Here is a 14156-nt window from a genome sequence, read left to right as displayed (position 1 = left end):
ATTCAAGTTGTCTGAGAGAACTCTACATTTCTGCACCTCCTCTTTGCTGTGTTTTCAGGTTTTAGAAAAACTAGCTCATGATGGGAGACAGGGCATTTCGGAGAAAGGGTGTTCCTATTTGCTGTTCTACAAATGCATGTCCCTTCAGTAAAAGCCTGAGAATCCTACAGAAAAAGTTGTTGCCGGCATTGGCAACAACTGCCTACACTGCAAAGCAACCCAAAAAAGGAAGACAGACTTATCAAAAAGAGAGTGACAATAAAAATCTTAAAACACATGTCATTGTCATCGAAACATTTCAGGGATGGAGAAAAAACATTGCTAAAAGTTTAGCCTTTTGCTAACCTTTTGCTAAGGCTCACAGCTGCGGCTTGATGCTCATAGTTACGTTGCTAAAGTTAGCTTGAGCCTCAAATCACAGTGTGTCCTCCGCCTCTCTCCCCATTGCTACAGACCACCTCGCTGCGAGGACTCAGGCAGCAGCTCTGGAGATTGACAGTCAGTGGCTGCAGGCAACCAGAATCCAGCCAGCGCAAATTATGGGGAAACGTTCTGTTGCTGCTGTTACACAGGTTAGACCAGATGCTGCCACTGGCCACTAGTTGACTGTGACATCCGGCACTGAGGAGGTTTGAGCTGTCCATATTCAAAGCTGCCAACTGAAGGTCCATCTCCTGACCTGCTGCTCACCTCCCAGGGAAGCAATCTACTGTGGCGGGGAGCAAGGCCGAGGGACCAAGGGGTGGCTAGCTAGCTCATTGTTATTTCATTTATGGTAAAGAGAAAGAGAGTAGGGCGAGGAGGGGGCTGCATGAATGAGCTGAGTGCAGCGATACAATGGAATAAGACTAAATAAATGAATGTTTGGGAAACACGGAGGAGAGGGGGGAGCTGCAGGAGGACTGTGTTTTTTCAAATTCCTCCTTTTTTCCCCTTTTTCAGATTTCTGCCAACTTGCTTTAACTAATTGATTGATCTCCTAATCTCTTCACACACAACTAACAGATCCACAGTGAAAAATCCTGAATCCTGTCAAAGTTTCATTCATAAATCACCAAACACTGAACACGGTTTACTATTATTGAAGCAGCTGTGGTCGATGCAGGTTTTAATTGCCTAAACAGCTCAGGAAACATATTTATTCATCAGCTTCACATCCCTAAACCCACCTCTTCTCACCACACCTGCCTCAGACCAAACAATTCATCAGCCTCAGGGAAGATTTAGCAGCATTTTGCTGGTGGCTTCTGTTTATATCCCACCAGATTCTATTAAATATGAATCCCTGTCACAGGGGAGGGCAGCAGAGAGCAAGAAATGAATCAGGAGAGGAGTCACGCTCACTGCTCACAATACACAATAACATGTCAGGGCAGAACAACACAAGTCATATTTTCTCTACATGTTATGTTTATGTACATGTTTGATATGAAAAATGCAATAACTGGTGTGTCATCGTGAGGGATGTGTGGTTATTTTAACAGGCGCTGTGGGGGACTTAAATAAAATGAATGAAGGGTGAAGAACAGCAGAGTGACGCAGCCTTTTCTCAGCCTTTCTTATTCCAGCTGATGGATAACAACAGCTCTCCAGAGAGCGACCAAGTGTATCTGGAGAATGAGAATATAGCAGGCTTACAATAAAACTCCTCCTTCATGCATTCATCCTGTCCGTCCTGCATTAATACTCTCAAAAGAGACAGCACTCCCTGATGGATTCATCCTTTATCTCCTCTCTGTGTGCTAAAGCTGAAATCTGTAACGTTCACACAACAGTGAAGGTGACGGAGCTTCTTGTGTCGACTGTTTGAACTTGTTTCACCTTGTTTTTGTCTGTATGACTGACTGTGTACAGACGGATGACAGATTAAAAGGGACAAATCTGAATGAAGGAGTTGAGAAACAACAAAGTGCGGAAGCTTCCACACAAACACAGAGGCCCACTGAATGGTTTGATGAGAATGATGTGAACTATTTGCTGTGGCCTTCACAGTCGCCAGAAATTAAAAATGTTATGTTTATGTCTTTCTTTCCATAACTTAAATGCAAATTTATGGACGTTTACTCTGGATGGACATCAGAAATATTAATACCATCTGAAAGTGGAAGTCACACTGAATAATATCAATATGGTTCATGGCTTTGTGATAACATTTGACTGAGATATCGCTCCCAGAAGGAGTCGCAGTATCTTTGTCTTCCTTCACCTCTCTGGCGCCCCCTGTGGAGGCTTTGTTTTTTCTTCCTCTGTCTTGCGGTGCTCACACTACAGGGAAGGTGACAGAGCGTCTGGTTTCATCTTGATGAACTTGCTTCACCTTTTCTTGTTTGTGAAGAATGAAAATTCGTATCTACTTGTTGCATACAGATGTGTGACAATAAAAAAAAAATCTGCAAGTTCTGACGTGCCTTTTTTATGATTTCTGACCAGATTTATGGATGGTTATACGCGATGGTGATATCATCTGGTAGTGTAAGTCACACTGAATGATATCAGTAGGTTTTATGTCTCTGTGATAACATTTGACTGATTCAGAGAAAGGAGTGCAATTTTTTCACTGAAGCTCAGACAGGTGGTGCCAAGCAAGTCAAGAATCCTTCCTTGGTAGGACAAGTCCTTCTAAGGAAGGATTCTCCAGAGGCAAGGCAAGAGTCTTTCTTAGCATTCGGTAACACACATTGGAAAAACGAGTGTCCCCAGGTGTACGACATTAACCCTCAGTGCATCGAGGGGGTTTCAGGATACTGTGAGAATTCCGGCACTCTCCAATGTTGTTGTACAATTTGAACAAATGTAAGCAGTATTTTCAAAGTCATGTGCCTTATAGGGAGAATATATTTCTGGATTATACTTCAAAAAAAACCAAACAGATAGGCTAAACGAAACTTTTGTGGCTCCATCACTGCTGTAAACGATCAGTCGGAATACTTTTATGTTTTATCTTAATCATGTAATTTAACAGTCTCATTATTTGGCAGTGGACTCATTGGAAGGCATAAATTATGAGGTTTCTGTCAGTATTTTTTATGCTTGTATGATAAAAACTCCTGGAGATATTAATCCAAATAAATGACATATTTATCGAAATCATGCTGGGCTTTGCTGGCGCAGGTTTTATTGAAGAGACCTACACCTTCACTTCCAGCAAATTATGTGCAAAAAAATTGTGGGTACCTGGTGAGGATACACACATGCATCCTTTAAAATTTTCTGAATGAAGGACTCTTTTCTTGGTAGAGTTTCAAGGATCCTTGACATTGGAACAGTCCTTAGGCGGAATTTGATGATGTAGTATCCTTGACATTCAGCCATTTAAAGATCTTGCCTTGACTTTGAGAAACACCCAGTATCTTGGCCTCCCCTTCAACTCTTTATCACCCCCCTGTGGAGGATTTTGTAGTCCTTGTCATTTTACAAACCACATCCTGTGATTCTCCAGGCTGTTCTCATGCACTGGTCACACAAATACCTTCAAAAAGTAATGCACCACATTTGTACGTAATCAACGTAATCAGGAAGGCTGTGATTAATTAACAATTGCACTGCAGAGAGTGAAGAAGGAAGTACTGTTAGGAGCGAAAGTCCATACGAACACAAGGCAGGGTGGTGGATGAGTAAAACAACACAGGACTTTCCCCAGGAGACCAGTGTCTGTGTGAAACCAGGAGAACTTTGAGTTATTCTGAGGTGCGCTGCCACCATGTTTCTTTTCCTAAACCTAACCTACGTACCTTTACGTTGAGAACTTTACCTTAAGTACATGGCGACGCCATTTGTAGGGCACTTATTCATTAGGTATCACACAAATCATTGCGTGTGCATTTTTATAAGATATCATATGAATTGTTGTATGAGGATATGTTGAATTTCCTGATGGTTAAGATGTTTTACAGAATATTTAGGTTTTTTTCCCCTCCTCCCTGTGGTGATATCCCCGTCCGATTGGGTCTCCAGATAAATAATCAATCATGCTATTATTTTTTTTTCTGTTGAATGACTTTATCAAAGGACTGATCATTTCAGGGCTACAGCTGTCCTGCAAACTACTGAACAGCTCCACCATTACGTCTGAAGGTCACTGCCTTGGTAAGGAGCACTCTATCAGCAGCTGGTGATGAATACAAGGGCTGACTTTGTGATATAAATCTTTCTTTTTGAACAGTCCCATGACCAGCCTACATGTCTGAGCTTCAGGCTGACATCTTCACCAATCAATGAAAACTCCTCTTCAGTGCACTGACCTTCTAACGATCCTGATGATAATGAGGTGGTCAGCCGGTGAGCAAAGTAGCTGACATGACCGCTTACACTGAACCCTGCTGATAATACCTCAGCGTCCACTCGATTCATGTCTGTACACCTCCTCTGATCTCTGAGGAGGACGTTCGTCTTGGTGCTGAGGAGGTCAGAGGTCACGGTCGCCCACGCAGCAGCATTCCCAGGAGCTGCTGGGAATTCAACAGCTTCTTCAAGGACACTTAAGCAGGGTGGACACGGGAGCTTATTCCTACAGTGGCACTGATGGTTTCTATGACTTTTATGTGACTTTCTGTAACTCTTGATCCTGAGTGTGTTATTTAGCCTAAGATGTAGGAGATTTTTTTCAACGCATAGAAGAACACCTTATCCTTCAGTTTATCACAAACATTCAAAATCAACACATCTTGAGGTTGCTACATGGTTTTCACTGGACAGGAAGGGTAGAAAAATCTGTTATTTGTAAAGTAAATAAACAACAAGCAACAGCAACAAATATAAAACCATAATATGGCCCTTGGGAATCATGTGAAACTACTGTGGTCACACATTGCAGCCTAATAATCAGCCCATAGAATGTTACCCCTTTTCTGTTCACGTTCACACTTATTGAATTTTTTAGGCTACATTTTTTTTATTAACATTTTTTATATAAATTAAAAACATGCAAAAATAAAGCATTAATAATTTTAAATTCATTTCATAGGGTTAGATTTTTAACAGGGTCAAGTTTGATCGATGGTGTCATGGCTGACTGCTCAGTGTCACAGATCTGCCCGGTCACAGATATCGGTGTAACACCTGCCCAGCCGGTGCAGCTCAATTAGCATCGTAATGATTGACAACATTAAATGGGGATGTTGAGGATAACAGGCACCGAGCAATGGAAAATAACGAGCGCCATTTAAAAGGTAATTAATTTAAAAGGTGATTTATTTGTTTGACAGTTAACATTAAAAGCTTGAAGATGCTGTGTCACCTAACATTAAACTGTATGATGTTGTAGTTAGCTAGCTAGCACTAACTAAGCTTTACTAGCTAACAAATAACCACGGTTTGCCATAGTTTAATTAAAAAACAAGTGTGTTATTGGCTTTTGTCTACAAACCATGGTATCTACCACCATTGTTTTTATAGAAATAAAATGGTTGCACAACAAACACATGCTAATTTCAGCTACATTGCTTGCCGTGCTTGCATTAGCCCATGGCATATTAGCTAGCTAAATCACGAAACTAGCTAAATTACGAAATAATGACGTTATGTAGTAAAATTTTGCAATTACAGTCACATAATTTGGAAAAGACTGCTCGGTAGATTTGGTTATATTAAAACAATGTGGATAGCGATGTGTCAACAATATAAATATGGTTATACTGACTGATAATGGATCCTTGAGTTACTTGAGAACTAGCTAACTGTAGTGATAATATGGGTATTGACCAAGTCAGTGGTCTTAAGGTGCTTCAGGTCAAGGACCCCTTCGCGACGGGGAGATGGACCAGGGACCCCTTACTACATATACTGGGTAAAACTGAGTTGCACATTAAGCGGAATTTATACTTGTGCATCGCCTACGCTGTTGTGAGCATTTACACTTGTGCATGTGTCTGTGTCACTCTGCAGTTACACCCAAAACACCCAAAATACACATTAAACATGGCTTAATAGAGACAATTTCAAACACAAGTACACAAATCAGCTTCACTATAACTCGCAGTATTGACAGTCAGCACTTGTCTTTATCTGGACACATTTTCCCCACAAATACAACATGCTAATGTTAGTAGCACAAGCCTATGGCATTTTACATTGCAAAAATTAGCCAAGCAGCTAGTGATCTATGGACCTTTTTCACAGCAGACATTTTGACTTGTGTCAGTAGAAAAGCACAGGTGAAATTGATAACATTAAGGATGGCTGAGTTCCATTCAGTGTCCCAGTAAGCTAGTAACATTTAACCAACATGGACAATACCAGGGTCTCCCCTAAGTGGAACGCAGCTGTCATTAGTGTTATTGAACACACCTGTGTTGCTCCTACTCTGACGTGTCAAAATGTCTGCCGTGAAAAAGGTCTATTCCTCTGTACATAAAAATCGAGGGACAGTGGCAACACAAAGGTAAAGGTACATAATTTGTCTCCATTACAACTCACAAGGTTCACCGACAAAACAACTGTCTTATTCTAAACACGTTTTTCCCCCACAAATACTGCTATATCAGCAGTCTAGTAGTTAAGAGAGGACACTCCACTTTCACACTGATAAGTTGTTGCAAAAGGCAAAATACATGATCAAACATGTTTTAATTTCTGAAAAGAAAAAAAAAACGCTTTAAAAAATTACCAAGCAATAATTTAGTGCACCCCATGCAGTAACTCTGAGGACCCACTAGAGGTCACAGACCCCGTCAAAGACCCAGGGCCTAAAACTCGGCTACTTAACTCTATCTTAATCTGCTAATGTTTTAGAAATAGCCATATTTTTCCATTTGAAGGAACTGTATTTAACTCTTTTTCATTTGTAATACTTCATAGAATTGTTTAGCTGTGGTGGAACGTAACTAAGTACTTTTACTCAGTGTTACAAAAGTAGAAATTTGAGGTACCTTACTGTACTTGTGTGTTTTCTTTTTCTATCAACTACATTTCAGAGGTAAATGTATGTTTGACTTTTTATGTCTACATTTATCTGACAGCTTTTGTTACTAGTTACTGTATAATTTTTGCATACATAACATACAGGGTATACATGCTTATACATGTACAGCATTTTGAGTCATTTTCCATGCAAAAACATATGATGGTTCTAGTAATGGTCTTAGTAATAATGTTGAGGTTTGGACAGTTGGTTCTACAAAAACAAACGTTGTGAGTGTGTCACTTTGGGCTCGGGGTCATTGTGACAACATTTCTTGCTTTTTTCTGAACATTTACAAACCAAACAATCAATAGATTAAAGGTCCAGTGTGCAGGATTTAGGGGGATACATTGGCAGAAATAGAAAATAATGTATTTGGTATGTTGTCTTTAGTGTGTAATCACCTGACAATAAGAATTGTTGTTTTTTTGTTACATTAGAATGAGCCGTTATATCTACATAAGGAGTGGGTCCTGGTCCGAGGAGTCTGTCATTTTGTGCCACCATGTTTCTACATGGTAACGAAACACTGGCTCTAGATAGGGCTGTTTGCATTTTAGCGTTGGTCACTACTGTATATTTAATTGCCCCTGTGATGAGCACTGTCAGAAAAACACTTTGTTTTTTTTGTTTTTTTTTTTTTACACAAAACTGCTTTACTCAGTGTTTTTACCCTTCTAAATCACCTAGTCCATTTGTTTTGGAGAGGAAGAGACCTCTGGGGATAATTTGGCTCCTGGTAAAAACCTCCTGAAAGTCTGGGTCTTAAGTTATCAGAAAGAAAAGGGCAGCACACATTAACAGGTACTGGGCTAGCGACCCATCTCTAATGAGCCAAGCAGCATCAGAGCAACACAAATATATCAGGTGAAATTGCTTTATTGAATGGTTTTTATCGGTTGTCCTTTTTGTTTTGGGGAAGAGGAGACCTCTGTGGATAATTTGGCTCCTGGTAAAAACCTCCTGGGCATATGAATTCGAGATAAGGTGAGCAGACATCAAGTTATCAGAGAAATTAGGCGAGCGCGCATAAGCAAACCGAGAAAAACCTGTGTTAGAGGAACCCTGCTTTGTAACGTCAAAGTGCTTTGTTCAGTGTTTTGTCAATTTTAATCACCTGGTTGGTTTGATTTGGAGAGGAAGAGACCTTTGCAGATTATTATGCTCTCAGTGAAAACCTCCTGAATAATAAACACTAAAGGAATTCTTTCCAGGAGAAGTTCCAGCTAGTTGCAATCTGCAGTCCTCACCTCACCCTAAATTACACACACTGCACCTTTTTAATGGAGAAAAAAATAATCAGATTAATCCATCATGAAAAAACTCATATCTAGAGCTTTCATTCTAGAGTACTCTTACTTTTAATACTCTAATGTACTACACATAACTTTAATACGGATAAGCTGGAGTGATTTTGAATATAAACATTTTTGCAGATTAATTTACTATTTATTGACTATAAGAGGAATGATTTCAGTTCCACCCAGGTTTTTGTTTTGGCTGCTAGGTTTCTCTGCCTGAGGACGTTGTTGTAGATCGAAATGTTGCCTTGAAAGGAGAAAAAGAGAAATAAGCTATTTTTTTGGGAGCCTAACAGTGTGCAGACCTCCTTTGTGCCCTGTTGTGAAGTATTTTCTGTCTTGCACGACATGTTTTTGCCTGGGTGTGCACACACTGGGTCCCTCTTCTAAAGTTTATTTTTGCCATGTGCTTCGGCAAAATACAACATTATTTTAAAAACGTGAAAAATATGAACGTGGCTGAATTTTGAGGTTATTTGCCCTTTGTGGATGTTTTGTTGGTTGACTTCCCTTAAACTCTGTCCTCCTCGCTCTGTTTTAGGAGCAAGTCAAGCGGAGTGGTTTTTAACAAAAGCCAAAGTTGCCCTGGCTGTGGCTATAATGAAGAATAAACCCTCGGGTACGAGTGGCAGAGAATACCTTGAGGCTTTGGTCTGCAAGTTGAAGAGCCAGGATGAAAGCTGGAAGGAAAAAGCCCAGGGGCTGCAGCAGGAGGTGCTGAGGCTGCGGCAGGAATTACTGATCACCAGGATGACATCAAACACAAAGAGCACCACGGAGGCAGCAGGTTGGCCTTTCTCTGTGTGTGTATGTTACTAAAAATAAGTAGAATATCAGTCATATAAGTAGGACTACCATAACAAGAAAAGCACTTCTTAATTTGATTAAATGTAATGAATGTTTTTTGTTAATCCACACAAGAATTTCGCATATCCCTCTTACTACACACAACACACACATGCAGTTACAGTGGAGGGGTTGCGCAGGGTCAGCCATTATATGGTTCCTAGTGGCGTACTGGCACCTCTCCAGCTGCCAGCCCACACTTCATGCTTGGTCCATAAAAGGAACTGAATTGGCGACCCTCTGGTTCAACTGAGGTATTGATGCCTTCAAAGATTCTTTTTTCTTGCCTTTATTGTAGTGCAGCTGTAGATTGACAGGAAAGTGTTGAGAGAAGGAGAATGACAGGCAGCAAAGGGCCATAGATTGGAATTGAATCTGAGGTGCTGCAAAGAACTTGGCCTATACAGGGCACAGACTCTACCAGGTGAGCTGGAGGTTGCCAAATATATGTTCCCACACCGGGAGTTGAACCCGGGCCGCCTGGGTGAAAACCAGGAATCCTAACCGCTAGACCATATGGGACATCTGTAACACTGTCTTGTGTATGCTTACTTCTCACTTAGTCTCCAGTGAGAGCACAAGACATGTGTTGAGTGAAATCCCAGGGGAGTTGTAACATTAGCTGTAACATTAGGAACTGTAGTGGATGTGTTACACTGCAACATGGACCATAGTTGTTGTTGCAACTAGAGGAAGAAGACTATATATATATAAAGCTTGACGGAAGCAGGCCATTTTGTGAACATGTGTGCCAACTGGGGCTATATTTAAAAAATTGTTTTTCCGGTTCAAATCAATCTTCATTTGAATAATGTGATATCGAATTGTAAAATAGATATTCAATATAAAAGTAATACAAATAAAAATGCAGCGGTTCCCATAGATGTGCTTTACTAGGCCGGCCTGGAAAAGTAAATTAAATCCAAATTCCAATTTTCACAGTGGGCTGGTGGCCATTGGCAGCACTTGTCTGGCCCTGAACGTTTTGAATGTGGCCCTGAATGGTATAATTTTAAGTTATGCTGCACAGAGCGCCATTTGCTTGCTTATCCAATGTTTATTAAAATTGAACGTGTTGCTTGTCCAATTTCCACTAAAACCGAAACATCCTTGGGTCCCCAGCAGAACATGTGCAAAGTGTGATGTAGATTGGATGGACGGCTGTAAGGACATGCATACATACAGACAGAAAGACAGAGATCCCTTGCTTTATAGTTAGATTAAAAAAGAGAACATGAAAAGTCAAACTGTCACAACATAAGATTTGTTCAAAGTTTTGCTCTATAAAGCAGTTGTTTGAACGTAAATGAAAATACATGTACTCTAGTACTGTATGTAAATACTAATTTGAGGTGTTTTTATATTTCAAGTATTTTAATTTTATGCAATGTATACTTTTACTCCACTACATCTCAGAGGGAAATGTTGTACTTGACTCCACTGCATTTGTTTGACATCTTTAGTTACTTTTCAGTTTACTTTTATTTTTTTTAATCTCCTTCCTGTCCAGTGAAAACTATATATCTCCAAATGTATAGATTTTGCATGTTTGTGATAAACTGAAGGATGAAGTGTTCCTTTAGGTGTTGAGGATATTCTCCTGCCCTTTAACCCTTTAAAAACCCTCTTGGATCAGCTGGAAAATGCATCGTCACAAAGCTGAAAACAGGGCTGTTTTTCTGACACCATGAAAAGTAGACTTTTATAGATGCATGGTTCTCACAGGACAGCCAGGCTATAAACAAATCATGATCTTATGATGCATTGCTGTGGGTAAAACTATCCAACGGAATATAAAGGAGTTAAAATTAGCACAGCCTTAACATGCAAGCCGCAACATGCAAAATGGAATCATATATGATAGTAAAACACTGACAGGGACACTTAAACTGCACAGTCAATACTTTAATTTTACATACTTTAAGTACATTTTGCTGATTATACTTACATACTTTTACTTAAGCAAGGTTTTGAATGCAGGACTTATTTGTAGTGAAGTATTTTCACAGTGTGGCATTAGTACTTTAACTCAAATAAAGGGACTGAATACTTCTCCCACCACTGTAGCACAAGTTTCAATATAATTCATTCAGTGAGCTGTGGAGTAGCTGTTTTAACTGATAAGAACGTCAGCTGAAAGGTGAGCTCGTGTCAAAAAGAAGTGCAGACAATTTTGTAAAGGTATGTAAGCGTAGAGTGTGTCTTTGTCTGAGGAGAGGATATCTCAAGGACATTCATGTCTTCCTGACACTGAGCGAACTGTCCTGAAGTTATCTCACCAGGCTGCTAATGATTACAAACATAATGCTCATGAGTGTTTAGTTTTCAGGTTTATAGCTGCTCCTCCCTCCTGCTGAGCTGGTCAGTGTGTATTGTACAAACAGATTTGCTATTTCTTCAGACTGGTAGAATGTAGGAGTGTGATGATATTTCATGGCACCTAACCCAGATATCTAAACATAAAGATGTTGATGACATGATGAATACAGCACGACGTCACATGTCAGTGTTTCCCTAATTCTAAACTCATCTATATATCCATTATAAAATGGATAATAATTATATTTACTGAGCTATAAGATTCGTTTGTTGAGTTTGAAATAATATCAAACCTGCTCCATAGCTCTGCTAGTTCTCAAACAGGGCGCCTTGAAGTCCAAAGAGATGAAAGCTAGAGCATCTTTAGGTTCTCTACTGTGACGGTTTTCCCAGATCCATGGTCCACACAAGATTTATGTGGTGTGTGTATATATAATACAAGAGGGATTTAAATCAAATGCAGTGCAGATTAATATGACACTTGTGGATAGCTAGTCGCTCAAAGTCTCATTTGATTGAATAAACTTTTGTTAATGCTCCTGACTGCAGGATGAATCATCAAACATTTGAAACCATTTTACCTGGTTTTACAGAAAGAGAAAATATAGGGATTTTTTGATGTAAAAATACGCTGATACTGATTTTTGGACATACGTATACTTGGTATATAGCTAGAGCTATATGGACACTTAACACAGGGGAACACTGGGAAAATGTATTTACAATTTCGTGGTGATGAAGTGGTGAAGGGTGTAATGAAGCTTGTTTATGATTGGTGGGCTGTGTGGTTCCATGTTGTTATACCAGAGTTATCTGAAGGTCTTGAAGTATTAAAAAGCACTGATTTCAGTTACTTTAAAACAAACAGGCCTTCAAAGATCTTAAATTTAAAATGTTTTTGTCTGAGATTTTAGAAAAAATAGCTTGAAAACCCTCTGTAATATTTCAGACCTCTGACCTATTGTAAAATTTATGGGGGCCTTAAATTTCTTGCAGCCGGACCACCGCTCAACCTGAATCAGTCTTGGTTAAGGTGCTGGAAACAAAAAAGTCCAAAAGCAAAGAGAGGATTTCCGCACACTTACATCTGCACAATACTTCACTTTAATGTGAGCTTTCGGTCTAGGAGACCTTCATCAGAGCATACATGATTCGACAATGAATAGGCAGATTAAAAGCAGGTCAGTCCTACTCTATTCATTGGCAGTATGTAATACACCTTTGTACAATCATCTGGTAGAGGCAAAGCATTTGGGGAATTGTAGTTTTGTAGTTCTTAAGTTTTCTGGCTGTGAGGCCTACACATGGAGGCCTTCTCAAAATACCACAGAAGAATGTAACACAGTGAACAAAGAAAAACAAAACAATCAAAAAGCACTTTTGAAGTACAGTAGTAAAAGTCATGGTAAACAGGGCTTTGGAAGGGATCAGGAAAGGCCATCTTAAATCAGAGATCCCCAGATCCACAACAAAAAGACTACAAAAAATAGAACAGAGAGCTATGGAGGGGTATCAGGCGAGGGCTGTCATGAACCATAGACCACAAGTTCTACAAAAAAACAAGAACAAAGAGACATCCTGAATATTAGCCAGTAATGATTCTCTCTTAGAGCCATTATGTAATTTTGTTGATTATATTCTCAAACCATATGTTCAGAGTTTTCCTTCATACTTTCAGGACTCTACTGACTTTATCAACAAGATATCTACATTAAAGGACTTACCTAATGATATCATCCTGGCTACCTTAGATGTAGAAAGCCTGTACACTAACATTTCCCGTGATAGTGGTCTTTAGGCTCTTGAGTATTCTCTAAAAGATCGTACTGAGGAAGCTCATCCTCCCAGCACATTTATTTGCGAGCTGGCTATTTTGGTTCTTAAACTGAATTATTTTTCCTTTAATGGAGATTTCTTTCTACAATGTAAAGGGACAGCGATGGGTTCTACTTTTGCCCCAGAATATTCAAATCTGTATGTGGGTTTTTTTTTTAACACAGTTACGTTTTTGACATTAACAGAAACCCTTTTCTTCATAAGATCCTCAAATGGCTTAGATATCTTGATGATGTCTTTTGCATCTTCCAAGGTACCAGCGATGAGCTGACTGAGTTTGTTAATCTTCTTAATGGTATGAATCCTGACCTCAAATTTTCAGTTAATTTTGACCAAAAACGTGTGTCTTTTTTGGACATGTAGGTTGAATTATGCAATGGCAGCCTCATCACTACCTTGTATCAGAATGACACTGACAAAAATACTTTCCTTTTAGCCAGCAGCGCTCCTCCCAGAGCTCTTAAATATGGTTTACCAAAGAGTCAATTCTATAGACTAAGACAAATTTGTCACTCTGATGAGGATTTCACTGATAAAGCTGCTGCCATGAAAAAATGTTTCCTGGAGAGAGGTTACTCTGTACAGTGTATAGATGAAGCTTTCCAGGTTGCGTCTTCCAAAACCCGGTCCGATCTTCTACAAAAAAGTGTCAAAAAAGACAAAAGTTACTCTGTTTCTTTTATTAGCCCATAAACTCCCCAGGCTTACATAGCAAAGCACAGCATCTTAAAATACTGACCTATTTTGACCTCTGATCCAACAGTAGCTCAGCATTTTAAGGATCCCCCCCTCTTCGTTTATAGAAGAGGTCCAAATCTGCGTAATAAAGTAGTGCGGGCTAATATTAAGGCAAGCCCTAAGCAGACTCTTTTAGCTCCTCTTAAGGATGGGAATTATCCATGTGGTCATTATGCCCAGTGTCACAACATATGGAGAACTCCTGTCTTTAGACATCC

At 39.6% G+C, this 14156-nt stretch overlaps 1 protein-coding gene and 1 non-coding gene across 2 annotated transcripts in view; one reads left to right on the top strand and one right to left on the bottom strand.

Moving 5' to 3' along the window:
- The first annotated feature begins 5044 nt into the window (after window positions 1-5044).
- mei4 (meiosis-specific, MEI4 homolog (S. cerevisiae)) overlaps window positions 5045-14156 on the top strand; it is an 89664-nt gene continuing 80552 nt past the window's right edge. The window contains exons 1-2 of the mRNA XM_049589987.1: window positions 5045-5168; window positions 8741-8986. Coding sequence (XP_049445944.1) covers window positions 5141-5168; window positions 8741-8986 — 274 coding nt within the window. The 5' untranslated portion in view covers window positions 5045-5140. The remainder of the gene's footprint in view (window positions 5169-8740; window positions 8987-14156) is intronic.
- Window positions 9496-9567, bottom strand: trnae-uuc (transfer RNA glutamic acid (anticodon UUC)). Its single transcript has one exon. It is a non-coding gene; the product is annotated as a tRNA-Glu (tRNA).

This window comes from Epinephelus fuscoguttatus, linkage group LG11, assembly GCF_011397635.1.
Source record: "Epinephelus fuscoguttatus linkage group LG11, E.fuscoguttatus.final_Chr_v1".
Taxonomy (NCBI): domain Eukaryota; kingdom Metazoa; phylum Chordata; class Actinopteri; order Perciformes; family Serranidae; genus Epinephelus; species Epinephelus fuscoguttatus.
This window is presented reverse-complemented; position numbering and strand designations above follow the sequence as displayed.